Source organism: Doryrhamphus excisus, chromosome 19, assembly GCF_030265055.1.
Source record: "Doryrhamphus excisus isolate RoL2022-K1 chromosome 19, RoL_Dexc_1.0, whole genome shotgun sequence".
NCBI classification, from domain to species: Eukaryota; Metazoa; Chordata; class Actinopteri; order Syngnathiformes; family Syngnathidae; genus Doryrhamphus; species Doryrhamphus excisus.
Genome location: NC_080484.1, coordinates 9,891,855 through 9,917,349, shown reverse-complemented (window position 1 = coordinate 9,917,349; position 25,495 = coordinate 9,891,855). Strand labels below are relative to the sequence as shown.

Sequence of the window (25,495 nt, the reverse complement as noted above, 5' to 3'; positions counted from 1 at the left end):
GTTTCGCTATCTGCTGCTAGCTTTGTTACCTGTGGGGACGCCGAATCAATGCTGCTGCTGATGACTGTCGCCTGCAGGAGTGCCAAGCAGCTCCTTTTATCCGGCTATATGTAACAGCCAAGTGGCCCAAACTTGTTTCTCCTCTTTCTCTCTCTCCAGGGAGGTACTGCGACAACACTGGGTTTGATTAATTTCCATCTTCTTTTCACTTGAAGCCGGCAAAAAGAGACAAAATGCCGAAAGCGGTAAGTAAATCTTTTTTTTTCGGTGGGTATTTTCACTTGATGCACCATACATCATCCTCAAAATAACGTACCATATAACTTTAATTGACTTTTTACTGAAGCCAATAGTAGTCACAACGTCATGTTTGACTTTGATTGTCTGCATTTGATCCCAAATAAGGGATTTTATTAGCTTTTACAGTGAAAGTGAACACAAGTGAACGTGCTGATTATAATGACACATGTTAACATTGAAATGAAAGTGGTAACAGTACATTTTTAAGAAATACAGCTCTCCTTAATCGAAATATTGATAGTATGACTTTAAATAACGCCAGTAGGATGGAGTAGTGTCTGATTTAATGACATTAATGACGCATAAATATGGAAATGAGAATTTTAAGGTCTAAAATAAAGACATGTACATTTTTTTTTACCATTTAAAGGGACAGGATGCTGAATACAGGCGTCTTTGGATTGCACTCATTGAAGTGACTTTAAAAAATGAAAGTAGCATTGCATATTTACACTCACGTTGCTGGGAAATTGTACATTTCTTACATTTTATATATTTTTTAAAATTACCTAAGCAAAAAACAAAAGGTTTCTGTCATGTTTTCGAGCAGGTCAGGTTTGCTCCTGACTGGCTTGCCCCACCCGTGCCTGCTCTTGCTTACACTACTTGCACAGTCACACATAAGTTTGGAAACTTCTAGCATGGCATGTAGACTCTGGAAACTCTATTTACACAGTATTTCCATGAGGTAAACTCACATACAGTAGCGCCTACTTGCCGTATTGTGGATTTCTCAGTGAAAAAAACGTGATACAATCAAAAGCAGGTGATAAGAGGCAGCTTTTTGTGTTGAACATGACAACAGGTCATGGTCGTATTGCTCTTTGTTGCTCTGTTTAGAGAAATGGTCTCCGGGTTGCCATGTGTGTTGCTGTGGGAATGACATCACTACTGTGACTGTTGCTTCTCTGAGCCATGTCACCGGAAAAAAGAGCTTTTTTGGAATGATACTGTCACATTGTTTATGTTTAGATAAGCTTGATAACTGATTGTTAATAATTTTTTCCAAAAGGCTAGATTTTCCTGATGTAAAAGCCGTTCCAAATACCCAAAAATATAACCAAAGAGATATATTTATAGTTTTACACGCATAGAAAATGTGAAATATTTCACTCTTGCAACATTCCTTGGCCCCATGTCAGGTTATTTATCAGTCATACGGACAGTGAGTCACAAATGAAAAAGGTGCTTTGTTAAGACACTCGATTCAGCAGAATGATACCCTACAAGGCGAGCCTTTTAAGTGCAATACGATACGAAAACCAAGACAAAAACTGAGAGTTGATAGTCATTTTCTGACACATTTCTTTCTCGCATCAAAAAATGTCCCATTGATGATTACATTTTTGATCCCACAAACAAACGCAATTTTTTACAATAAAATTCAATTTGAAAGGGTAATATTTGTCCACTGGATGGTCCTCCTCTTTCCCATCCTAAGCATGCAGCAAAAATTCTTCCTGTCACTAGTTTGTCTATTACCTTCCAATTGAAATAATTTCTCTTTGCAATGTTATAAGTCTGTGTTAGCTTTGTTTTTTATATTACAGTGGAGTTTTGTAAACATACTGACCTCAAAAGGGTTTAAACACAAACATATATAGTTGATATTTGCTGTATATATTTCAGGTTGAAGTCATTTTAAAGGCGTTTAAAGGGTACCTGTTGTGGAAATTTTTGGCACTTTGAACTTGAATTGTGGATTTATACAGAGCAGCTACATATGATAAACCGCACAAAAGCTTTCTAGATCTTCCAGAATCTGCACCTATTCAGCTATATTTCCTTTGATTTCCAAAATGGTCTCTTTTAATTTATTCCAACTCCCGGCCTGCTTCCAGGCATGCCTGCTCCACTGTGATTGGTCCCACTAACAGCTTGTACCTGGGCACACCCACATTAGGAAGCTGGTGACTTCTCACAAGGCTCATACTGAGTCGAGCCGGTGTTAGCCATCCCAAACGCCTAAACCTCATTATCTGAAACTTTGGCATCGCTTAACACGATAATATAACATTGTAACTACATGTATAGGTCATAAAAGTGGGAAAAAGCAATATTTTTGGTTGTGAAATGTGTGAGTGAATTTTAAAGCAGCCCAAAACTGTAGTCCATCCCTCTTTTAAAGCTTTGAGAAAAGGGACTTTAATAATGACATACAAAGAGGAAGGAGTGGGGGGTGGAGACAATGCTAGGCAATGAATGATCCCGATTTTGTGTCCTTAGTGAGTCACGTTTCATGTATGTGTATGAAACCATATCAGGTAAGCAAGCAAAGCATCTACTGTATGACACAAACCTTTCAAGGCGTGGCCACGATCAACACGGACGGGCGTTCACCGAACTGGATAATTAATGAGTCAAATATGGAATTCTCCGCTTCATTTGATAAGAAAGCTATACAAGTGTATTGTTTTGCTTAGAGTGCAATGTGAGAAATGGGGTCATGTGTGACAACACTGTTGTAATGTGCATGTTTTTGGGATTTGGGAGGAAACGGGAGCACCCGGCCTGAACAAACATCAACACAGAAAGTTAGATACTAATCTAAAATGTCCCCCTAAATAAGGTTCCTCGTGGTCCGGTTCTGTTTTTAGCCTGTGTGTCATGTTCCTGCAACATTCACATGTTCCATTCTGGGCTTGGTCATACAGTAAATGTCCATGCAGGAGTCTGAGCTGTTTCTCCCGTCTTCTATACAGCATGCTCCAGTTTGCGAGCAGGTAGTAGCGTCAGACTGCAGCTCAAAGGGCTTCTTTGTCTCACTCCTATAAAGTGGAAGACTGTATTTCAATAAGTTCTCACTGACACGTGTGCGCCATTACGTTCACCATGCCACAAACCTAAACTCTCCTCTAAAACGGCTGCTTTTAATTTAAAACACCTCTGTTGGGATGATTGTCAGCATTGTTAGAGATGATAGATGCCACCAGAAGGTGCTGGTAGTTTTTCATTGCCCTCTCTGCTAACCTCCTTTGTGTCTGTTTCAATGAGATTTAATAAACTCTGTCAATATTTTCATCCGTCCACTGTAATGTATGGAATATTTGTTGCTTTGTAGTAATGCATATATGGCTGATGACTTAAAACCCATGAGAAGCACTGAAGCTCTATTTTTTTTCTTCTATAGGTCAACATAAATGTCAACAGCATGGACTCGGAGCTGGAGTTTGCCGTCCAGCCCAACGCCACCGGCAAAATTGTGTTTGATCAGGTATGCTGAACACTGATAACGAGCTTTACCAGCACAAAAATAAGTACCAGTAAAACAGGAACATCATTAAATCCCATTAAGGTCTACTGTTGACATGTTTTCCCAAGACAATTCTCAAGATCATACCCGTCATCATTTTTAAAAATGGTCAAATATTTCAACTTTCTGCTTATATAATTTTCAGAAAATTTCTTCTTGTACAATTATGACTTTATCATATTTGGACTTCCATAATATTATAACGTTCTCACAAGCAAATTTTCCAAAAATTACCACCTAATTTGTTTTTTTTAACTTTCTAAACTGACATTATTTTTACTCATAATATTACACATTTATTCTCCTAAAATGGCTAAATTTTCCTTGTTAGAAAAACTGTTTTTCTATACATATTTTGACTTAATTTTCATTTTTTCCAACTATTGCAAATTTATTCTTGTGAATTTTTTGTGTTGTAATATAATGTTTTTATTCCTAGAATATTTTATTTATTCCCATTTTATAACTTTCTCTCCTTTTTTGTTTCTTGTGAATCTTTGCTGCAGTTTTATTTGCTGGGGTAGAGCAGCCTTGCACGATGTACTCAACAAAACCAAAACATCTGTGCAACATTTTTTTATGTACACAAAAGGCCTATGGCTCTCAAACATTGTTCATAAATCTTTGTTAATAAGCATTCAGGATCCATCCGCTGTATAGCTGTGGAAAAATGCTGATTAGACAGCATGATTCTTGCACCCTTGTGCCTTTGGTTGGCTACAATAAAAGGCTACTCCAATATGTGCAGTTGAACTGTATTGGGGGCTTACAAGTTTTTTGTATTTTGATGCACTTTCACAGTGGTATGGCCTCCCTGTCTGCCTGTTTACATGCCCCTGTAATAATAGTAGTAGTAATATGAGTTATTATACTACAGACACGATGTATGGTCACACCTTTTATGGTAGCTTTTTCATATTTAAACAGTGATTACAATTCTCCAACCCGGCTGATACGTCATTAACGTCGAACCCGTTTGGTATTTGGCGACAGCATCGAAGGAGGAAAGGCATTGTTTTAGCCACTTCCTGTAAAACTTGTTTTTCCAATAGCTAGTGTAGCCAAGTGCTTGTATATGTTGTGGTTTGCATGTCAGGGGACCCACCCGTCATCTCGGATTTATAGCGAAAATATTAGGATCGAATGCCATTGAAGTATTTGTTGCCGGGTAGAATTCTCGCCACATAATGATTTATGCCCTAAATGCGGCTTTAAATCCAGTAAAATGTATATTATATCTAAACTATGCAAGCAGTTTCCCTGGCAATTCCGGACTCGGGGATCTGCTGCACCAAATAACAGAAGAAGCAACACAGTAATATTAATATGCGTATACATGCACTTCAAAACATTATTGTGCAAAGATTTTGCACTGCTGTGAGGAACTGTAGCATCATTAGAAGATTACAGTAAAGTGGAACCTGTGTTTTCTCTAGTAATTCATTCCAAGCAGTTTTTCAATAGTAACAAATTAAAATCCTCATTATCTGTTAACAAAATGGACTCTTAATATAACTATTCTAGTTTTACTTGCAGATAAATGACGATTAAAAGGCATAAACTACCATTGAACGTTTCTTTTATCTTGATTGTGTTCAAAAACCGAGGTTCCATTGTAGGAGCTAAGTGGTGTAGGTGCACCTTCACATCTACAAGCAGCTTGTTGTGGTGTCACACTACAGCAGCCCGAGCACACGTGTTTGAGTAACAGCAGCGAGCTCATTCCCGGCTGAGTGCGAGGTTTCTGGGATCATACACTTAGAATCTGTCATAGCGCTCTGAAAGACAAGCGTCTGCCACTCCCCTACACGCCCTGCTCATCTCATTTTGCCTCGAGCTGCAGGGAAACAAAAAAGGAAATGACGAGGGTGTCTAAAGGTTAGATAAACTGGTTCATTTCCAGTCTAGACCAGGGGGGCGGCAAACTTTTAACATCAAAAGAGACATTTTGCCTTTTATTCCAGTCAAGAAAAACATGACACATCTTTTTCCTGGTCATGGTTATTTATAGATTACCGCAGGGGTAGCACACTGTCAAACTGACCACTTCCCTTGCTCATCCAATCAGCAGCCAGAACGCAGTGTCGCTGCATTCATGTACTAGAGGTGAGTCGGGTATTTCAAACGCACCATCCAGGAAACAAAGTAGAAATGTAAGCAAAAGCATGCAACGAATCTGGCAACTGGTAATAGGGCAGAACTTAAAGCAGGGGTCTCAAACTCAATTTATCTGGGGGCCACTGGAGCTAGGGTCTGGGCAAGGCTGGGCCGCATCAGGTTTTCCAAAAAAAAACAAAAAAAACCGCATTTATTAAAAACAGAAAAATATACAGACTTTTTCAGTGCTTTGGTTCCGATTTTCTACAATAAAAGCTCTGATAAAACATTCCACTGTTCTCAAATATCTTAATTTTTCTGCACAAAATAAGATGTAAAATAAATAAACAAATCAAGAATAAAGAAAATCAATCAATCAGTAACAAATAAATATAATAATAATAATAATAATAATAAAACGGCAAATAATAAAAACTTAAGAAACCACATATAGTTGGTGGGTAGACAAATTATTTTTTCAGATTAAAATTAACAAAGCATTATTAGAGCCCTGTAGACATGACAAAACACGACTATAGTCATATACTTTTTTTTATTTACAACATATTGCGCAACTGCAGGGTCTTGAGACACATGATAACTCGCTAACTCGCAAACTAGAGCGCTAATAACTTGAAGGCTACCTAAACGGTAGCCTTACCACTTCCACACGGATAGGGAGGATAACTATTTAACAGTTATTTAACCTTTAACATGAACATTAATCAAACGTAATAATTTTTTTCTGGGTACATGATACCATACAGCATCCATATCAATCTTGCGCGGGCCGCACTAACATTAAACTTTCATATCAAGGCGGGGGCCTCAAACTAGTGTCCTGCGGGCTGCGTGTTTGAGACCAATGACTTAAAGCATATAGTGCAAGACAACTTCACAAAGGTTGTCACCCAACCATCTGTATTCAAAGAATTACACAAAGCTGCTTCCAAGCCAAGAAAGGGAATGTGCGGCTTCAAAGCTTTGTGTCTTGTACTGTATAACCGCAGCACAACCTGTTTAAAGACACTTTGGTCACAGCTGTTATGTGCATGCTATTTCACATTATATATCATGTATATACACAGACCTATCCAAACACATCAACGTTGTATTAAAGCAAAACTACAGTATTAACTTATTACCCTGCAGTACCGGAGGATTTTGACTGATCTTTTAAGGCACATAGAATGTTGTGATCTCGGGCTATATAAATATGGAACATACCAATAGAAAGACTACCACAAAATCAAGTTTGTTTCAAACTTTTTCCGTTCTTGAGTAATCAACAGTAGAACATAGGTAAGCTTCAGCAAAATATCAGTTCTCAACAAAACACCGTATTACTAAATAGCTTAAACAGTATGTATTATTTATTGACAAAGCGTTGTTGCTACCTTTTTGTTTTTCTGTACCATTCCACGGCTGAATAAACAAGAAGCAACGATAAGAGTCAAGTGTGTAGGCGATTGCCGGCTTCAATTATATCATTTGCCAAAAGGCTCCACTTGAAATTCTAGCAGTCTAATTGAGAAACATACCTTGTGAGGATAAGTGGTAGAAAATCAATGAATACCTGTTAGCTTGGAACAATCGGTGTAATTCGTGTGTCATTGTTGCTGTGCTGAGAGACTCTAGCTTCTCGGTCAATGCAAGGTCACTCAGTCATAATAATCTCAAACATTTGTACGCATGCTTACACTAAACTACAGAAAAAACAACAACACAACCAAGCCAATTTAAGAAACAGTACAAATGTTTTTTATCATCAAGCATCGATATCAATACCATAATTTTTCACTAATATCGGCCGATACCCATTGGTGGCCGATCGATCGGAGCATCACTAATTTATTTCTAGTCAAACACTGAGAGAAAAGAGCGTAGGATTACACAAGCTGTAATTCTTCCTACTCCTTTTCAGACATGATCTGCAAGTTGTCTTTCTCTTTGGGCTTTTTCCCCTCAGGGGTCGCCACTTCAAATCCATCTCCTGCATCTGTCTCTCTCACACCAACTACCCTCATGTCCTCCTTCAATACATCCATAACCCACCCTTTAGCCTTCCTCTACGCCTCCTACCATCCTTCTACCAATATATTCACTATCTCTCCTCTGGACATGTCCCAACCATCTCTGAACATCAACATGTAATGTCCCTCTGATGTACTCCTTCCTGATCCTATCCATCCTGGTCACTCCCAATGAGAACCTCAGCATCCTCAGTGTGCTACCTCCAGTTCTGCCTCCTATCTTTTCCTTGGTGACACTGGCTCTAGACCAAACAGCAAGGTTGGTCTCACCACAGTTTTGTATACCTTTCCTTTCATTTTAGCTGAAACTCTTCTATCACACATCACGTCCGACACTTTTTCGGTTGGAACACACCCGTTCCATCCTCTGAACCGTTGGACCCAAGGACTTAAAATTCTCCATCTTCTGTATCTCCTCTCTCTGTAACCTCACTCTTCCATTTGGGTCCCTCTCATTCACACACATATACTCCATCTTGCTGTGGCTAATCTTCATTCCTCTCCTTTCCAGGGCAAATCTCCACTCTTGTAGCATCTCCTCCACCTGCAAGTGTAATCATGAAAAGAGGCCTTTAATGTAACTGGTGAAGCTTGTTTGAACCAAATTAAATCATTATCATTGCCAGGGCCCAATCCCCAAAGTAAAAGCCACAGTGAAAGAGCTTGTCGTTGTTGTGTGTTGTATTCCATGTCTCCCATTACAAGCAAGCCCTTTTCATGTGCCTTGTTGTTAGCAGTTTCCTGAATCCGAACCTTTCAAAAGCACTCACACCGGGGGTTAGCCGGCCTGTATTTGTATGGGGCGGGCCATAAAGAATAGGGAGTTTTATTTCAATTTTAACCGTGGAGAATGGAAGTAGTTGTACTGGACTTCACCATTCACCATTGTGTTGTGACTATATATACTTTACACAGACGACCAAGCAAGACACCCCTATCCCCAGTGTCAGAGGGTTGCAGAGATTGTCCTATTTCACAGCATGCAAAAAAAAAAAACATGAACTCCTACATGCTGCTTTTGAAAAAAAAAAATAAGGCTGCATCCCTGTGGAGTGCATTAAGAGTGTTGTGGTTTTTCTTCAGAGGCCAGTGGGAAAATGTTAGTTCCTGCCACAGTAGTAGTGATTATTCCAGATTTAAACCACTGAGTATTTGTTAAGCAGGATTTTGCTATTTAACTGATTTCCACAAAAATCCAAAGGATGAAGCAAAGTCTAAGTATGAAGCCATTACACTTGCAGAAAAAGCAAAAAAGGTGTTTTCCTTATTTTTTCAGTGAATATTGTAGGAATTTTATACGTCTCATTTTATTCATGTAATGTTGTATTCACTTGCAGGTGGTGAAAACACTTGGCATACGTGAAATTTGGTACTTTGGACTTCAGTACATGGATGGAAAAGGTTATCTCACTTGGCTGAAACTGGACAAAAAGGTAAGATACTTACACTTGGTATGTAGTATCGACTAAAATATGGTATATTTACTAATTGGTCATTTAGCAGTGGGAGAATGTGTTCCTTCTATATATTTGATTCTGTGCATCGAGTTATTGTATTTATTCAGTTGGCATTGTGTAAACTATCATTGAACCAGAACTGCTATTGGACCTAAGTAAACACCTCTTAGCTCCATGCCTCCATTCCTGGATTCCTGGAGTTGCTGATAATCCCCCAGTCTAATCTGTAAATCAGATGAATGAAATCATGTGCATGATGGAAGGCATGCACACATATTTTAGATTGCATAACTGTATAATGGATAACTTTTTCCTGTTCACTTGAAAATCGACAGCGGAAGGATCGACACCTTTTTAACTATCCTACAAGTGTACAAATAAGTGCTAAAAGAAAAAAAATGAAATAACACATTGTTCATTCATCTTTTGATGATTCAATACAAATGTGCTCACTGCCTACAGGTTCAGTTCTATGGTTGTCTTACAGTAGTTCTCTTTGCTGTTTGGTATCCTCCTGTAGTGACTGTGACTAGTTAATCCTTTGGATCAGAGGTCTCAATTTGTGGTCCTGGGGCCATTTGCAGCCCGCAGAACTGCAAATGCCTGAAGAATTTCATACAAAAACTAAATAAAATGTAAATATTCAGAGAAAACTGTGGTAAGCTAACAATTACCTAAACATCAACATAAGGAAAAAATAATGTCATTTCTTTCATTTAGACACTTTCTACCAAAAAAATGTCAACATAGTGTGTATTTATCTGTAATCCCTCCCCAGGTGTTACACCAGGATGTGACGAAGGATAACCCGCTCCACTTTAAGTTTCGGGCCAAGTACTTTCCAGAGGAAGTGGCCGAGGAGCTCATCCAGGAACCCACACAGAAGCTCTTCTTCATGCAGGTGAAAGAGAGCATCCTGACCGACCAGGTTTACTGTCCGCCTGAAACGGCGGTGCTGCTCGCCTCCTACTCTGTCCAAGCCAAGTATGGAGACTACAACAAAGAGACTCATCGGCCGGGATACCTGGCTTCCGAACGCCTGCTTCCACGGAGGTGAGAGGTGCTGCTTCATTTCGAGCCAGCTCATGGTGGCTCGAAAGTTTTTTTATAGAATTAAATCGTACTAGTCTGGTTGAACCTGCCTCAAAGAAATCCCCTTCTTGGCAGCCAGTGAGTAAAAGGAGGTTTTTATTTCTGTTATGATTATCTTGCTTTGCGCCAGCACCACTGCCAGCTTCTGTCCTGCATCTGTCCAGTATTGAAGATCATTTATCCATTCACACTGCTACACTGCCTGGGACCCTTACAGCTTTTAACACAGTAGCAAAAATCCAACTTGTAATTTAGAGTCAAGAGTCGGATCTGGACTTGTAATTATGTGGAGGTGTAACTACTCTGTAGTTCAAACGCATCGCTGTCGTTGACTTGGGGCTTTTCAGCCTCTGCTCATTTGGCTGCCATCATGTGTTGACATTGATGCTGATTGATGATGCACAAGTCTACAGTATATTAGGCTGACTGCTCATAACTTAGAAAATGAGCACACTCTTATCTTAACAGTGGTCATGAGAAACATTTATTTAGTGTATATTTTTCATTCTTTGATAACCATGATGTGTTGTATTTCTTATATTTCTTATTTTTGCCTGTTTGTCACATTGAAATGTCCCAATCATCAAATGAATGTAAATATTAGTAGTCATTGACAACACAACCGAACACAAAATGCAATTTTTAAATGAAACCTGGTCGTGTAGTTTTGGATTTTTTTTCTCCCTTAATTATAATTAATTATAAACCTTGAAGCATGTTTTTTCTAGAGTGTTGGAGCAACATAAGTTATCAGAGGACCAGTGGGAGGAGAGGATTCAGGTGTGGCATGAGGAGCACAGCGGGATGCTCAAGTGAGTTTTTGTTGTATTTAGTATGTCATGTATGTCATATATTGTCACGTGTGTTAGATCTTATGACCTGTTCGTACAGGGACGACGCCATGATGGAGTACCTGAAGATCGCTCAGGACCTGGAAATGTATGGCGTCAACTACTTTGACATCAAGAATAAGAAGGGAACAATGCTGTGGCTGGGAGTGGATGCGTTGGGACTCAATATTTATGAGAAGGAAGACAGGTGAACTATCAGCATCAGTACTGAGTCAATGTCAAATCACACAACAGTCGTAAAGAAATCCTTCTCGGCTTTTGTGTGAGCCCTTTTTTTTTTTTTTAATACCTTGCACCTTGCGATTAACCAAGAGAAGCCTCTCCTATGAGGTGACCTCTGCCATAACCATGGCTACGGCAACTGGTTTTTCAAGCCGTGCAGCACTTAAGAATGTGAGGCTAGCAGCGTCTCTCCAATGAGGGCGGCCCGCTCACTAAGTGGAGCTGAGCCATTCTGCTTTCAGCTTTAACTCTTTAGAAACCACAGTGCTGCTCCTCCTCGCCGCACATTGCGGGGAAATCATCATTACAGATGCTTTTTTCCATCTGAGTTTAACTCCTCAGTAAGAAACGATGTTGGCTAATTTGCATATCATTTGCATATGATGGAGGAGATGCTGTAGGGAAAAAGCATAACCTTGTGGGAGAGACAAAGTGAGTAAAAACTCTATAAAAAAAAGTCGCCAAGTCAGTAACACTGCACGCAGGACTGTCACATTCAAAGTCAGTCGGAAAGCAGAAAGCTCTAAAACTACACTAAACAGCCTCCGCAGCAACTCTAAAAGCAATCCACACGGTCGTCTTGGTTCCACAAGCATGTGTCAGCGACAGTAATTGACTGAAATTCCAGTTCAGGCAGTGCAGTGCACGTTTCAAACGCGAGTTTCACCACGAGATGTCCTATTATGACATAAGCCTGGCCTTTTTTTTTTGCTATGTTTGTTGGCACTCGCTCAGTTTTGTCTGACAGAAACACGCCCCCCAGAATAATACTTGTAGATACAATGGATTCAGTCGGAAGGCTTGGCTGTTATGGATTGATTGACATCAGTATGACTGTGTCGGCTGTCACTAGATAAACACCGTACTTAATACCGTACCTCGCTGTCATCGTGCATCACTAATGGTCATGTCTTCGTTCCCATCAGATTGACCCCAAAGATCGGCTTCCCTTGGAGTGAAATCAAAAACATCTCCTTCAATGACAAAAAGTTCACCATCAAGCCCATCGACAAACGATCACCAGTGAGTAATTACCCTGAGCTTAGTGGGAGACTCCACAATTGGACAAGGATGGCGTGACAAAATGTAAACAATGAAAATGAACACTGCTGTCAATAATATGTTTTTTCACCAATATCACATCTTTACAGAATAGAAGTGGTTCCTCAGCGGCCATAAACAATTCTTTCAGGAACAGAATCATATAGAATATGTCCCCACTTGTCTTCTCTCCAAAATTTACAGGACTTTGTTTTTTATTCGCCGAGACTGCGCATAAACAAGCGCATCTTGCAGCTGTGCATGGGCAACCACGAACTCTACATGGGCCGCCGTAAGCCGGATTCCATCGAGGTGCAGCAGATGAAGAATCAGGCCAGAGAGGAAAAGCTACAGAAACAGATGGAGAGGTGAAATACAACTTGAAAATAACATTTTGGTGGTTCCATGAATGTGGAACCACTCATTGGTCAAGTAATGTTGTCATGGCCGCATCATTGTAACATTAGAGGATACAAGGCGAAGCAAAGTATTACACTCCACAGTCGCTTTTTTTTTGGATGAAATGTGTCTCTTTTTGTATGTTGTATTACATCAGCATGCCCCTGAGAATTTTCTCCATGTTGCAGATTAAGGCCATGAGACCTTTAAGATGGAAGCTGCTTTTACCACAGGCTGATCCCATTGTTATTGCCATACACTTTTACATCCACAAAGCGAAACTACCATTTATTGTGCAACATTACAGGATTCATTAACCTCTTACTATTTCCATTATGTGTTGAATGGATGTCAAGTCCCATCACCTGGTTCGCCTCGTCCAGCTGTTTAAACACAATGATGTCAGCACACCAGCACGGTCAATAGCAGCGAGCGTTCATGCACGGTAGCTACAAGGTGGCTTGTATGGAGCGCCTTAATACCGCTAATCCAAATATGATTAAGCATCAGATATTGGAATGTGGTGGCGCCGCAAACAGTGTCGGAAATAATTAGTGGACACAATGGATTGTGTTGAAAACAGGCTGTGTGTTATTCGTATGCACCCACATGACAAGTACATCTGCACAAACTCATGGGCGGCAAATGCAAAGCGTGTGACGGTAAAAGTGGGTCCGCGCTCTTGAGATGTCGTATTCGTCCAGGCCAACCAAGCCAACAGTGATTGAGTACAATGGCACGCATGACTGTTGTTTATCTGCGGCTCCTCATGCGTATGTGTTGCTTATCTGCAGGGCCCAGCTGGAGAGCGAGAAGAAGAAGAGGGAGGCCATTGAGAAGGAGAAGGAGATGATGGAGCGGGAGAAGAAGGACATGATGATGAGGCTCTACCAGTTTGAGGAGAAGACCAAAAAGGCAGAGAAAGGTGCGATCAGACCCAGAGAGGAAAACTGGGGTTCCATTAACCCCAGTCAACATGCTTGGGCTTCACTTCCAAGTCTCACCTTCTTGCCATAAGTAGTGTCCTACAGTAGTGGATCTAACTATAAATAACACTGTTTCTATCTGTGTATACGTTAGATCTGCAGGAACAGACACGGAGAGCCTTGTTGCTGGATCAGGAGCGTTTAAAAGCCGAGCAGGAAGCCGCTCGCCTGGAGGCCGAGCGTCAGGCCGCCCTGTTGGCTAAAGAAGCTCTGGCTCGCCAAGCCGAGAACCAGATGAAGAGCCAAGAGCAGCTGGTCTGTAGGAAAAACAGTTTTATCACATTGTTAGCCTTGTTGCTCTCTGTGTTTGGTAAAAAAAAAAGTGTAATTAAAGACACACAAAAAAATAGGAAAACACAGTTGATGCTCTTGTTTGTAATACAGTCGTCCCTCGTTATCGCGGTTAATTGGTTCCAGACCTAATATTATTAGAGCCCTGTAAACAGAAGTCACTCTTACACTCCTATTAGTCTTTATTTACGTCACATTATGCAGGAACTCAAAAGATATTGTACAACTTTATGGGTGCTTTTTTTTCCCTGAGATTTTTATCTGAACTCAAAAAGTTTTTGTTTGCTTTTCTGGGTGTATTTTAGCAGAACATTTCCTGAATGTTTTGATGTTACGTGCTGAAATGGAAAACTTAAAAAGTTTAGCTGAACTCAGATGCTTTTGTCTGACATTGAAAGTGTATTTTTCCAGAATTTTTTTTCCTTAAACTTGAGTTTGTATGACTTGAAGGGTGTTTTTGCCGAAAATCTTAGCTGAACTTGAATGTTTTTGTGTGACGTTACAGGTGTATATTCCCAGAAAGATTTCAGTGTTTTTTCAATGTTTTTTTTTGTGACTTTATAGAGGTGTATTTTTCCAGAACATTTACCCTGAACTTGAAACTTTTTCAGTGTGTTTTCCCTGAAAAGTTTCCCTGAACTTTTTTGTGTGTGACTATAGAGGTGTTTTCCCCAGAAAATTTTTGCAGACCTAAAAAAGTTTTGTATGACCTTAGGGATGTATTTTCCCAGAAAGTTTGGGCTGAATTCGAAAGTTTGTATTAGTGGTGTATTTTCCAGAAAGTTTATACTGACCTCGAAAGGTTGTATGTGACTTCCGTGGTGTATCTTCACAGAAAGTTTTTACTGAACTCGAAAGTTATTGTGTGACTTTAGGGAAAAGTTTAGCCGAACTCGAAAAGTCTTTGTGTGACTTTAGCTGTGTATTTTCCAAGAAAATTTTTACTGAATCCGAAAGTTTTTGTGTGACTCTCGATGTGTATTTTCCCAGGAAGTTTTTATGGGACACTGAAAAGTTGAGCTGAACTAGAAGGTTTTGCTTGACTTTCAAGGCATATTTTTAATCAAATGCTTCTATTTTGTATCAGGCTGCAGAGCTGAGGGAGCACACAGCCAGGATCGCTCTGCTGGAGGAGGCCAAGAAAATGAAGGAGAATGAGGCGGACACATGGCAGCTGAGGGTGAGCACTTTTAAGCGTGTGTCACATGCTCAATCATGCTGTGAAGTGACCGTTATACCGTTACTGTAAATGAAGTGAAAGCACAGAAATAGCCGTCGCTTGTTGGTGTGTTCCTCAGGCCAAAGAGGCCCAGAATGATCTGATGAAGACCAAGGAAGAGCTCCAAGTGGCGATGATGACGCCGCTACCTCCGCCTCCACCTCCTCCCATGTACGACCAACTGGACGACAACAGCGACGAGGAGAACAACAGCATGCATAGCGCCGACCTGCGCATCGACGGCTTCCACGACCACCGCAAGGAGGAGGATCGCCTGACAGAGGTCCAGAAGAACGAACGTGTCCAGAAACAGCTGAAGGTAATGCTGAAAATCTCCTTTTATACATACAATTAAATGCACTGTAATGAAGAGTGGATAAGGACAGTACAAGTCTCGAGTATTACAGTAATGTACAATAAGGCATCACTAATACACTTTAGGTAATTTTTGCCCACAACTATGACTGGGATTTTGAAATATCTTCCATCACACCCTACCAAGTACTCACCCTCAAAGTACCAGCCAGGTGTGACGTTTTTTGTGGCACGTTTTGCAGGGTGCAAAACTTATATCACTCTCACAAAGACAGGAAGTCCCACGCTCGGCAGACATGCTTGTTCTGGATGATCGGCGTAATGAAGCAAGTATTAGCCGATATCGATACCGGGCGTTTTCCACTGGTATCGACCAATTCTGATCCGTGGCCGATCGATCAGAGCACTCCTACGTAAAATGCATCCTTACTGTGTTGCCTGTGCTATTATTTTTCTGACAATTACACCACATGGTGGGGCTGTTGTTTAACAACGCTGTTAAGTTACGCCCCCACTGCAACTTGAGGGTGTCTTACTGAATCATTGTGAATTTTGGCACACACCTTTTCGGGGAATAACAAGCACATGTGTGTACAATTCGAGCAAGATTGGTTGAAAATCACGGCTGCAACGTATTGACTATAAGTCATTGGCTGTGTTCAAAACCGTATACTTACTACTATATACTTCCATACTATATTATGCACACTCCATACTGCATACCCAATCCATCAGACAATATGCAAAGCGTTTACACTACAGCGTACTACATGATAACCCACAATGCATTGCGCTCCTACCCGAGTTGAAATCGACAGGCTGAAGCTGATTTCACTTTAGCTCTAAACTCTTTATTGAGATTTTTTAAAAATCTGGCGATAAAGTGGCCGTGTATATCCCGAATGTGCCATTTATTTGTACAAATACCAACCGTTTACAATTTCGTTTGGAGAATTCTGCATAATTTAAGCTAGCCGAATTGAGCAATGCACTTCCGGTTATTTTCACAAAATAAAACACCCTCTTATTTTTCTCATACAAAAAAACCATAGTGATAAATTATTGCTTTTACTTTGAAAACTAGAAGCGAACCAACTTGCAATATATCCTGCTTGACACCGCCGTTTGGTCCATACTGCTGCTCACTGTTCAGCCAACATTTCACGTTGTGTTGCATCCTGGGTAATTTGAGTGTGAGTAGTAAGCTTATGATACATACTCAACATTTCTGGCGAATGCAATATGCATCCGGGAACTTGCATACTCAAAAATCGCATCCTGCCAGTGTAGACACACTGCATACTCAAAGAGTTAGTATGAGTAGTAGGTAAGTATGTGGTTTCGAACACAGCCATTGACCTATTTTCTTTTGAATGATTATACAACTTCCGTGCGTCGTCTCTCCTCAGACGCTGACCGACGAGCTGGCCCACGCACGCGATGAGTCCAAGAACACCCGGAACGACCTACTCCACTCTGAGAACGTGCGAGCCGGCCGGGACAAATACAAAACCTTGCGACAAATCCGGCAGGGCAACACCAAGCAGAGGATCGACGAGTTTGAGGCCTTATAAGGAAGGTACCTAGGGACCGCCGCCCCCCCTCCCCCTGACGTAGCCTTGTAATTCTAACCCTTTCTGATTGGTCAGTCACTCGTGGCTTGTTGTAAAAACCTTGTGCCAAACTGCTTTGTCTTCTTTGAGTGATGGAGTGATGCACGGTGACCACTCAGAAAGGGCAACATAATGAATGTTTTTGTGTTTCGTATGGCTCTACGTTAAATTCACGCCTAGTTTTAATATTTATAACATATACGGGACATTAAAAAAAGGGTATTTCATCTTGGTTTGTTTGTATGTATGTATGTATATTTTTGCTATCAAAAATGAAAATGCCCTGCGACCCTAGTGAGGATTAAGCGGCACAGAAAATGATTGAACGAATGATGAAAACTAGGCTTATATATACAGTGGATCCCCGATTTGGCATTCGTGGCCCCCCAAATTTGTAGATTTTAAAAAATATTTATTTAACATTTCCTGCAGAAATCTCATACATGATACCACAGGTAAAATGTACAACATACATATATAGTGCTGTTATTTGATATTTCTCAACTGTTGAGATTTTGCACTGATCTCGAACGCACCACAGTTGCTGACGTAAAAGTTAAACTTCTACACTGTGATTCATATTCCATCTGTTCGTGGGTCATCTTAACATTATTATGCATTTGTAGTGAGAACTTTAAAATGTGTTTAATAAGTGTGTGAGGCATATTGAAGGGAGACAGGGAGCTGAATCAAATCCACTGATTACACGTTTAGTTTTCACTTGCTACTCTTACTGCGTTTGCATGTTCTCCCCGTGCATGCGTGGGTTTTCTCCACGTACTCCGGTTTCCTCCCACATTCCACATTTAATTGCCGACTCCAAATTGTCCATCGGTATGAATGTGAGTGTGAATGGTTGTTTGTCTATATGTGCCCTGTGATTGGCTGGCGACCAGTCCAGGGTATACCCCGCCTCACGCCTGAAGACAGCTGGGATAGGCTCCAGCACTCCCCGCGATCCTCGTGAGGATAAGCAGTAGAAAATGAATTAATGAATGTATAAATACTCTTAATGCAAATTTCTATATGTCAACGTTTGGAGGTCAATTCCTCGTCAATTTTTGCCAACTCTTGTAAAAAAGTGGGGATCTACTGTCTATATATGTATCTATACGGTGAAAAGATATGTTCCCTGCTTTGAATTGTAAATGATTGTGCTGTGGTTATTTTAAATGTTCATCATCCAACAACATGCCATTCAATCATATCGTTTACGTTGCTATTTAGCTGACAGTGTTGTCGTCGTGAAGCTCCCAAAAAAGGGCCTCCTTGAGGTGAATGTTTTATGAAGTATTTGAATTTAACACCAAGGTCACCAACCGGGCTCGGACCGTAACAGCGAATACTGGAACAGAAAAAAAAAAACATCTTTGTATTTGAACACACATTTTTGCCAATAAAATATGTGATCATCATTAGTGTGTGGAACAAATCATGGAAAAACAGTCAAATTGTGGCCGGAGTGCATATACATCAGAGGTGGAAAGACCACTCAAGTTAAAGTACAGAATACAGTTGTACAGGGGATGAAAAAGTACTTGTGTTACGTTGAAAGTGTCCCAAGTGTAGAAGTGATTTTAGGCGGCCTCACCAATGCCCGTCTGGACTTTCATTGTCTACAATCAGACACCTAAACACAAACACAGACACGGATAAAAATAGGCTTATAAACACACCCCGTTTGCTTTGCTTTGGTTAATAAAAAAAAAACAAAAACAAGATAGACACACACACACACACACACACACACACACCAGAGCACACCTAACACACCCTGCAGGCCACACACGGACATACACCCATCCCATCACCACAATGGAGTCTATTTGTACTGTCGAGTTCGTGTTTATCTTCATACTTTAAATGTTATTAGTTTACATATTTATCTTATATATTGTTTTGGCTACTCTCGGTTTTTCTATTATTAGACATTTCTCTTTATTTTAATGATAATTTTTCTATGTATCAGCTTCAAATATATGGTAGCGTGTATAGTATAGTGTATACTACCATGATTCATTAAGGCAAGAGTGTCCAAAGTGTGGCCAAGGGGCCATTTGCGGCCTGCAACAGTTTTTTTATTGGCCCTAGGCACATTGTAAAAATAAAATAAAAGAAGGAAACTTACCCCCCCAAAAAGCTACAGCAAAAATGAACAATAAAGTCAAAATATTAAAGAAGAAAGTCGTAATATGTGAATAATGTCTTAGTATAATAATACGTAATAAATGCATAATAACATTTTAGTAGCAGTTTTGAGAAACAAATTTCATAATGAGGAAAAGAACAACAGCAAAAAATGGCTGGAAAAAGTCACAATTCCGAGACAAAAATGTACAAAAAGTGTAATAAATTGCTGTTTTATGAGAAAAAAAAGTCAAAATATTAAGAGGAAAAAAATGGCAATTTAATGAGAATAAACTTGTAATATTCTCATGAAAAAATGTCATTATGTAGCATAAAGTTGAAATATTAAATAAAAAATATGCTTAAGTCCTAATATTATGTGTATAAACAAAACAAAATAAAGTGTAATTTTAGGACAATTAGGTGAGGGAAGAAAGTCGTACTATAATGTGAATGAAGTGTAAATATTATGTAATTAGTCATAATAGTAAAAAATCCAATGTACAGAAACTGTAAGAAGAAAGCTGCAGTATTTGTGAGCTTACTCTGCCTGTTGAAGCTGGACTGAAATCTGCGTAGTCGCTCTCCTCCATGCAGATCCACAGCGCCCTCCTCTGGAAAGTCTGTTTGCTGCAGAAACAGGGGGCCACCGTTTGTATTTCACAGACGAACTGAGCATGAATTGTAAGTAAATACAGGAAGTAAATTCTAAACAGGAAGTGTGCGTCTACCTCTGGACTCAGGGGGTACCAGTTGAAGCGCTGAAGGTTTTTGTCCTCAAATTTCCATCCATCCAATGGGATGAGGACCTTGCCGAGAAAAACCTTTCTGTGGAGGGTTCCTGAATGCCACACGGAAGCCTGTAGTCTTTTTCCGTTCAACATGTGGCGCTCTATTTGATACTGTTGACAAGTGCGAAGAATTCAAAAGTCCACTTTGCAAAATAAGAACTTATATTTCTGGGGTTGTATGATTTTTTTTTTTTAGGTTTTATGTGATTTTAGACTTACTTGAAAAAGTTGATTATAAACAGGATGAGTGGTGTTCCTCATGACTGCTGTCTTGAGCTTGTTGCTCTTGGGTGGCATGACGTAGAGTTTGACATACCTGCACACGAACATACATGTACATGTGCATTGAAGTCATACTCTATGAACACAGCGTGCATCATCCTTACGGGTGACACCTCCTCTTCCTGGTGTCTCCATAGGGGAGATTCCTACAGGCTCCCACTGTGATCTCCAGACAGGAGGTGTCGGAGTGGTAGGCCAGAGCTAGCTCCAGCTCTCCGCTTGTACAAATGATGCCTTCAAAGACACTGCACTCAGTGATGCTGCTGTTACGTCGCTGTCGGAGGCAAAACAAAACATAGCTTATATTAGATGCAAACAACCAGAAAGGACAGTCATGTTTGTTTTGTTTTTTTAGATACGCACTTGCTTTCCATCAGAGTTGTCTGAGCTGATGGAGCTTTCTTCTTCCGCGCCCGTGGAGGAACCCTCTTGGTCGCTGTCGTTTCTCTTCTTGAACAAGTTCGGAAGACTGGGGCCTTGGTATAGCTGATGATAACAACGCATATGGTCGTCACTGCGGTTTTTCAAACATGAATTCATCAATGGACCCAGCAGTATAGGTGTGTACAGGGGGAGCTAAATTCCTTGTTTACGTTAGCGTATCCCAATAAAACAATAATGTTGCAGTGCATCGTTAATTAAACGTTGCCCTTTAACGTTGTCTCAATTTACGAATACAACTTTTCGTAACGTTTCAACGTTGCAGTGCACCGTTAATGAACCGTTGCCCTTCAAAGGTTGTCTCAATTTACGTTGTTTCAACGTTGCAGTGCACCATTAATTAAATGTTGCCCTCCAAGGTTGTCTCAATTTACGAATACAACTTTTCGTAACGTTTCAACGTTGCAGTGCACCACTATTTAAGAGTTGCCCTTCAACGTTGTCTCAGTTTCCGTTGCAGTGCACTATTAAATGTTGTCTCAATTTACGAATACAACCATTTTGTAATGTTGTTTCAACGTTGGTTAAACATTGCAGTTCAACATTGTCTCAAGGTTTAGTGACTTTACAACTTTTTGCGTTTTATTTTTGTCGTAATGGTGCGCATGTTATTTTATTCACAATTTAATATTGGGATTTTTTTTTTTAGCTCTGAATTAGAATGTCTCAATGTACGAGTATGACAACGTTTTACAACCGTCCTTGCGAATTCGAGGTGCAACAATGCTAGCTGCTACCGGTCGGAAAGAGGTATCCTGGCTGGTCCACTCATATCACATAATTATTCACACCAATTCTTACAAATAGTCTTTTTGGTTTCAGTTTACAATAAGGTATACAAAACTCTAGTAGTTACTGAGGAACTCATGAGTAGTGGTTGGGTGAGGTTGGTACTCGTCTTTAAATGCATGTATGAGCAACTTACTTTGACAGATTTGTCGATTTCGGTGTCGGACAGGCTCTTCTGTGTACTGTAGTGCAAATGTTTACCACTGTCCACGTTTAGCAAGTCCTCTCCAATATCATTTAGAGATGTGGAAATCTCTAGAAAAGAGAAGGCAAGTTAGAAGGGGAGTGCTTGCACAGGCTTTTGCGCAACATTGCTGTTAGCTGTGATGAAATATTGGCCGCTATATTCATAACACCAACTTACTTCTAATATTGCTGGTGAGAGAAAACATAAAATCCTCCATCGACTTAGAGAAATCGCTGCTTTTGTCCTGTTTAAAGAAAACAATTACAAATGTATGTACTATATACATCATCTGTATTTAAATGGCATGTACTTTACCCCAGAGCGGCTCAGAAAGTGAAAATCTGAATGCGGAGGCGGCGTCGGTGGTACGATTGATATGTGACTGTCATAAATAGAGTACGATATCAGTACATCACACACATGTACAAGTATGAGTATTAAACGTACCTCAGCACATTATAGGTCTTCAATAGTTTCTCTCCAACCGTCTCGTATTTGTCTAGGAAGAAAATAGTCACTTTTTTCCGGGAAAACAATCATGCTGTTATAAAGAATCATACTACAAATAGATAAAAAGTCAGTAGTAGTAGAAAGAAGTTATGATGTAACAAGAATAAAGTCAAAATATCACAAATGTTGTATCTTCAGTGAAAAGCTTGTAATATTACAAGAAAAAGGTGTAATATTAAGAGGAAAAAAGTTGTATTTTTAATGAAAAATGGCTTCATGTTATGAAAATAATCCTGAGTATAACAGTGTAATTTTTACCGTCGTGAGTGAAACATTTTAATATGACTTGAACACAGTTGTACCACTATGATTTAAAAACATTTTACTTTTAGCCCTACAATTTTACTATTTTTATTTTAGCCCCACTATAAAGGTGTCTTTTTAGTGGGGAAAGAAATTTAAATATTACTAGAATATATTAAGTCTTACAACTAAGAGGGAAAAGTTGGAATATTAAAAAATGCAATCATACTACAATGAGAAAAAAGTCATAAAGTTGGGAAATAAAGTTTATGTTACAAGAATAAATGAGTAAAGTTAGAAAAATACAGTTGGACCAGAATGAGAAACTGTCATCAGTTTAGGGAAATAAAGTTGTAATGTTACCAAAAATAAAGGGGTACCGTTATGAGAAAAGGTCATAAAGTCACGAAAATAAAGGTTGTAATGTTAGGAGAATGACGCCATATGGAGAAAATGCTAAGTTGGGAAAATAAAGTAACACTAAACTGTTATGGAAATAAAGCTAGTAATGTTACAAGAAGAAATTTGAATGTTTACATGAAAGAGTTGAAAGCTTATTGGAGTTTAATTCAGTTTCAGCCATGAACTTAGTGCTTCAACATAGGAGCAAACAAACCTTTGATAGTTGGGTATTTCTTAGTCTTTTCATCTAAAAACCACTCTCCAGACCGGATCTTCAACTCCCTGTTTAGAATGGTGTAAAACCACGAAATATTGAACAGATTGAAACAGTTGCATACACCAAGAGTGCTTGTCTACCTGTCGGCGTAGCAGATGGTGCAATTCCAGCGCGCCTCCCCCGTGCATACGCGGCACTTGCTGCAGATGCGATGGCTGCATCCACGGCAGACTGCACCGGTGTTACACCACTTTCCCAGCCGCCTGTGGCAGCGAGCGCACGTCCTCTCGCCGTACGCCTTGGCGTAACTCCCAGTGCCTTTCCTTCGAAGCTCCTGCAGCTGTAGCTTCATTTTCCTGTTTTTAATAGTTACCGACATCAGCAAAATGATTGTAATAATTTAACCCGAGGAGAAATCTCACCTAATCCTATCTTCCTCTTTGGTACGCAACAGTTTGTCTCTGCGAAGCACTTCCAGGATCCTCTCCCTCTCGAGAGCTTGAAGCAAACTTAAGTCCATCGGTGGACCTTCTGATGGGGGTTTTCACTTCCTCTGTCACTGGCTCCTGAACGCCTCTTAAGCAAACAGCCGTCGTTCTGTTACATGTACCCTCAGTTACTTTCATTTTTAGTGAAAGAAAATGCTGACTGAGGGCGGCACGGAGGTCTAGTGGTTAGCGCGCAGACCTCACAGCTAGGAGACAAGGGTTCAATTCCACCCTCGGCCATCTCTGTGTGGAGTTTGCATGTTCTCCCCGTGCATGCATGGGTTTTCTCCGGGTACTCCGGTTTCCTCCCACATTCCAAAAACATGCTAGGTTAATTGGCGACTCCAAATTGTCCATAGGTATGAATGTGAGTGTGAATGGTTGTTTGTCTATATGTGCCCTGTGATTGGCTGGTGACCAGTCCAGGGTGTACCCCGCCTCTCGCCCGAAGACAGCTGGGATAGGCTCCAGCACTAGCTATTAGTTATTATTGCTATTTTCTACCTGGAAGAGAGGAAGAGGATAGTTATGTGAAGCATAATGAATAAGGCGCTACGTGCTTAGCGGTGACTGTGGCCTCATATTCGAGAATACATGGTGGGCGCCGCTGTTAGCCCCGCCGCATGAGCAGTGACGGTAAAAGCATTCTAGACTTCACGGGGATTCCAGCCCCATACCCATTCAACCAATCACGAGGCATCTGATTTCCTAACAATGAGCTCAGCTTCCTGAGCGCATACATATGCAACCCCCCCCCACCCCTTGTCAATGCACTGAAAAACCACATCACCACAGTCCCAATGACGTGTGGTCAACTGTCATGCACGGCTGTCTCTTCTATGTTGCACTTCACACACAGGCATACACTCCACATGTTACATTGGAGTTTAAACAATACACTAAGAATGTAAATAAAGCCAAGATAGAGCAGTTGAACCAACACAAAATGAAGATGACACAAGTACTTACAGTACCTTCTGGCTTCCTGCACCTCCACTGCGTGCGGCAGCTTTTACACACAAGGGGAATAATGACACACAACTCATTTTCCTTCCTTTTTTTCTTGCTGTGTAGCCCTGTTGCAATTTGCACAAACTCAGAGGAACCGTTCCTTTTTGGGACACTTTCACTCACTCTTGTTGGGCAAGGAGGTCCAATAAACCTTCTCTAGCATCATCATCATATGCTACAGCATAAACACATCCATAGTGCATAAGACATAGCATCTTAGAGTAATATCACTCATCCATAGTGTATAAGACATAGCATAGTACAGTAATATAACACAGCCATAGTGTATAAGTAATACTCTTATATAGACTTAACACACCCATAGTGTATAAGACATAGCACCATATAGTCATATAAAACAGCCATGGTGTATAAGACATAGCATCATATCGTCATATAAAACAGCCATAGTGTATAAGACATAGCATCGTATAGTCATATAAAACAGCCATAGTGTGTTAAGACGTAGCATGATATAAAACAGCCATAGTGTATCAGACAGCATCATATAGTCATATAAAACAGCCATAGTGTATAAGACATAGTGTATAAGACATAGCATATCGTCATATAAAACAGCCATAGTGTATAAGACATAGCATATCGTCATATAAAACAGCCATAGTGTATAAGACATAGCATATCGTCATATAAAACAGCCATAGTGTATAAGACATAGCATCATATAGTCATATAAAACAGCCATAGTGTATAAGACATAGTGTATAAGACATAGCATCATATAGTCATATAAAACAGCCATAGTGTATAAGACATAGCATATCGTCATATAAAACAGCCATAGTGTATAAGACATAGCATATCGTCATATAAAACA

General features: G+C 40.1%; 2 protein-coding genes across 2 annotated transcripts; one reads left to right on the top strand and one right to left on the bottom strand.

The window, feature by feature from the left end:
• Window positions 1-37: 37 nt before the first annotated feature.
• ezrb (ezrin b) lies at window positions 38-18,584 on the top strand. The gene is made up of 13 exons (XM_058056616.1): window positions 38-245; window positions 3,431-3,514; window positions 9,021-9,116; window positions 9,919-10,193; window positions 10,961-11,044; window positions 11,124-11,270; window positions 12,232-12,328; window positions 12,551-12,714; window positions 13,540-13,670; window positions 13,826-13,986; window positions 15,110-15,202; window positions 15,321-15,560; window positions 16,966-18,584. The coding sequence occupies exons 1-13, from the start codon at window positions 234-236 to the stop codon at window positions 17,128-17,130; spliced, it is 1,749 nt and encodes a 582-aa protein (XP_057912599.1). The 5' UTR covers window positions 38-233; the 3' UTR covers window positions 17,131-18,584.
• sytl3 (synaptotagmin-like 3) lies at window positions 16,726-24,649 on the bottom strand. The gene is made up of 14 exons (XM_058056618.1): window positions 24,621-24,649; window positions 23,581-23,755; window positions 23,299-23,514; window positions 23,156-23,223; window positions 22,234-22,285; window positions 22,102-22,168; window positions 21,964-22,030; window positions 21,736-21,854; window positions 20,733-20,855; window positions 20,474-20,643; window positions 20,307-20,403; window positions 20,028-20,198; window positions 19,842-19,926; window positions 16,726-18,799 (listed from the first exon to the last, which is right to left on the bottom strand). The coding sequence occupies exons 2-14, from the start codon at window positions 23,676-23,678 to the stop codon at window positions 18,792-18,794; spliced, it is 1,341 nt and encodes a 446-aa protein (XP_057912601.1). The 5' UTR covers window positions 23,679-23,755; window positions 24,621-24,649; the 3' UTR covers window positions 16,726-18,791.
• Between the last annotated feature and the right edge of the window lie 846 nt (window positions 24,650-25,495).

Coding starts and splice junctions, on each gene's coding strand:
- ezrb (XM_058056616.1), top strand. Junction 3,515..9,020: donor GCAAAATTGTGTTTGATCAG/GTATGCTGAACA, acceptor ATTCACTTGCAG/GTGGTGAAAACACTTGGCAT. Junction 12,715..13,539: donor CTACAGAAACAGATGGAGAG/GTGAAATACAAC, acceptor GCTTATCTGCAG/GGCCCAGCTGGAGAGCGAGA.
- sytl3 (XM_058056618.1), bottom strand. CDS start 23,678: ATGGACTTAAGTTTGCTTCAAGCTCTCGAGAGGGAGAGGATCCTGGAA. Junction 20,856..21,735: donor AAATCGACAAATCTGTCAAA/GTAAGTTGCTCA, acceptor TGTTATCATCAG/CTATACCAAGGCCCCAGTCT. Junction 20,199..20,306: donor TTTATAATCAACTTTTTCAA/GTAAGTCTAAAA, acceptor ACTTGTCAACAG/TATCAAATAGAGCGCCACAT.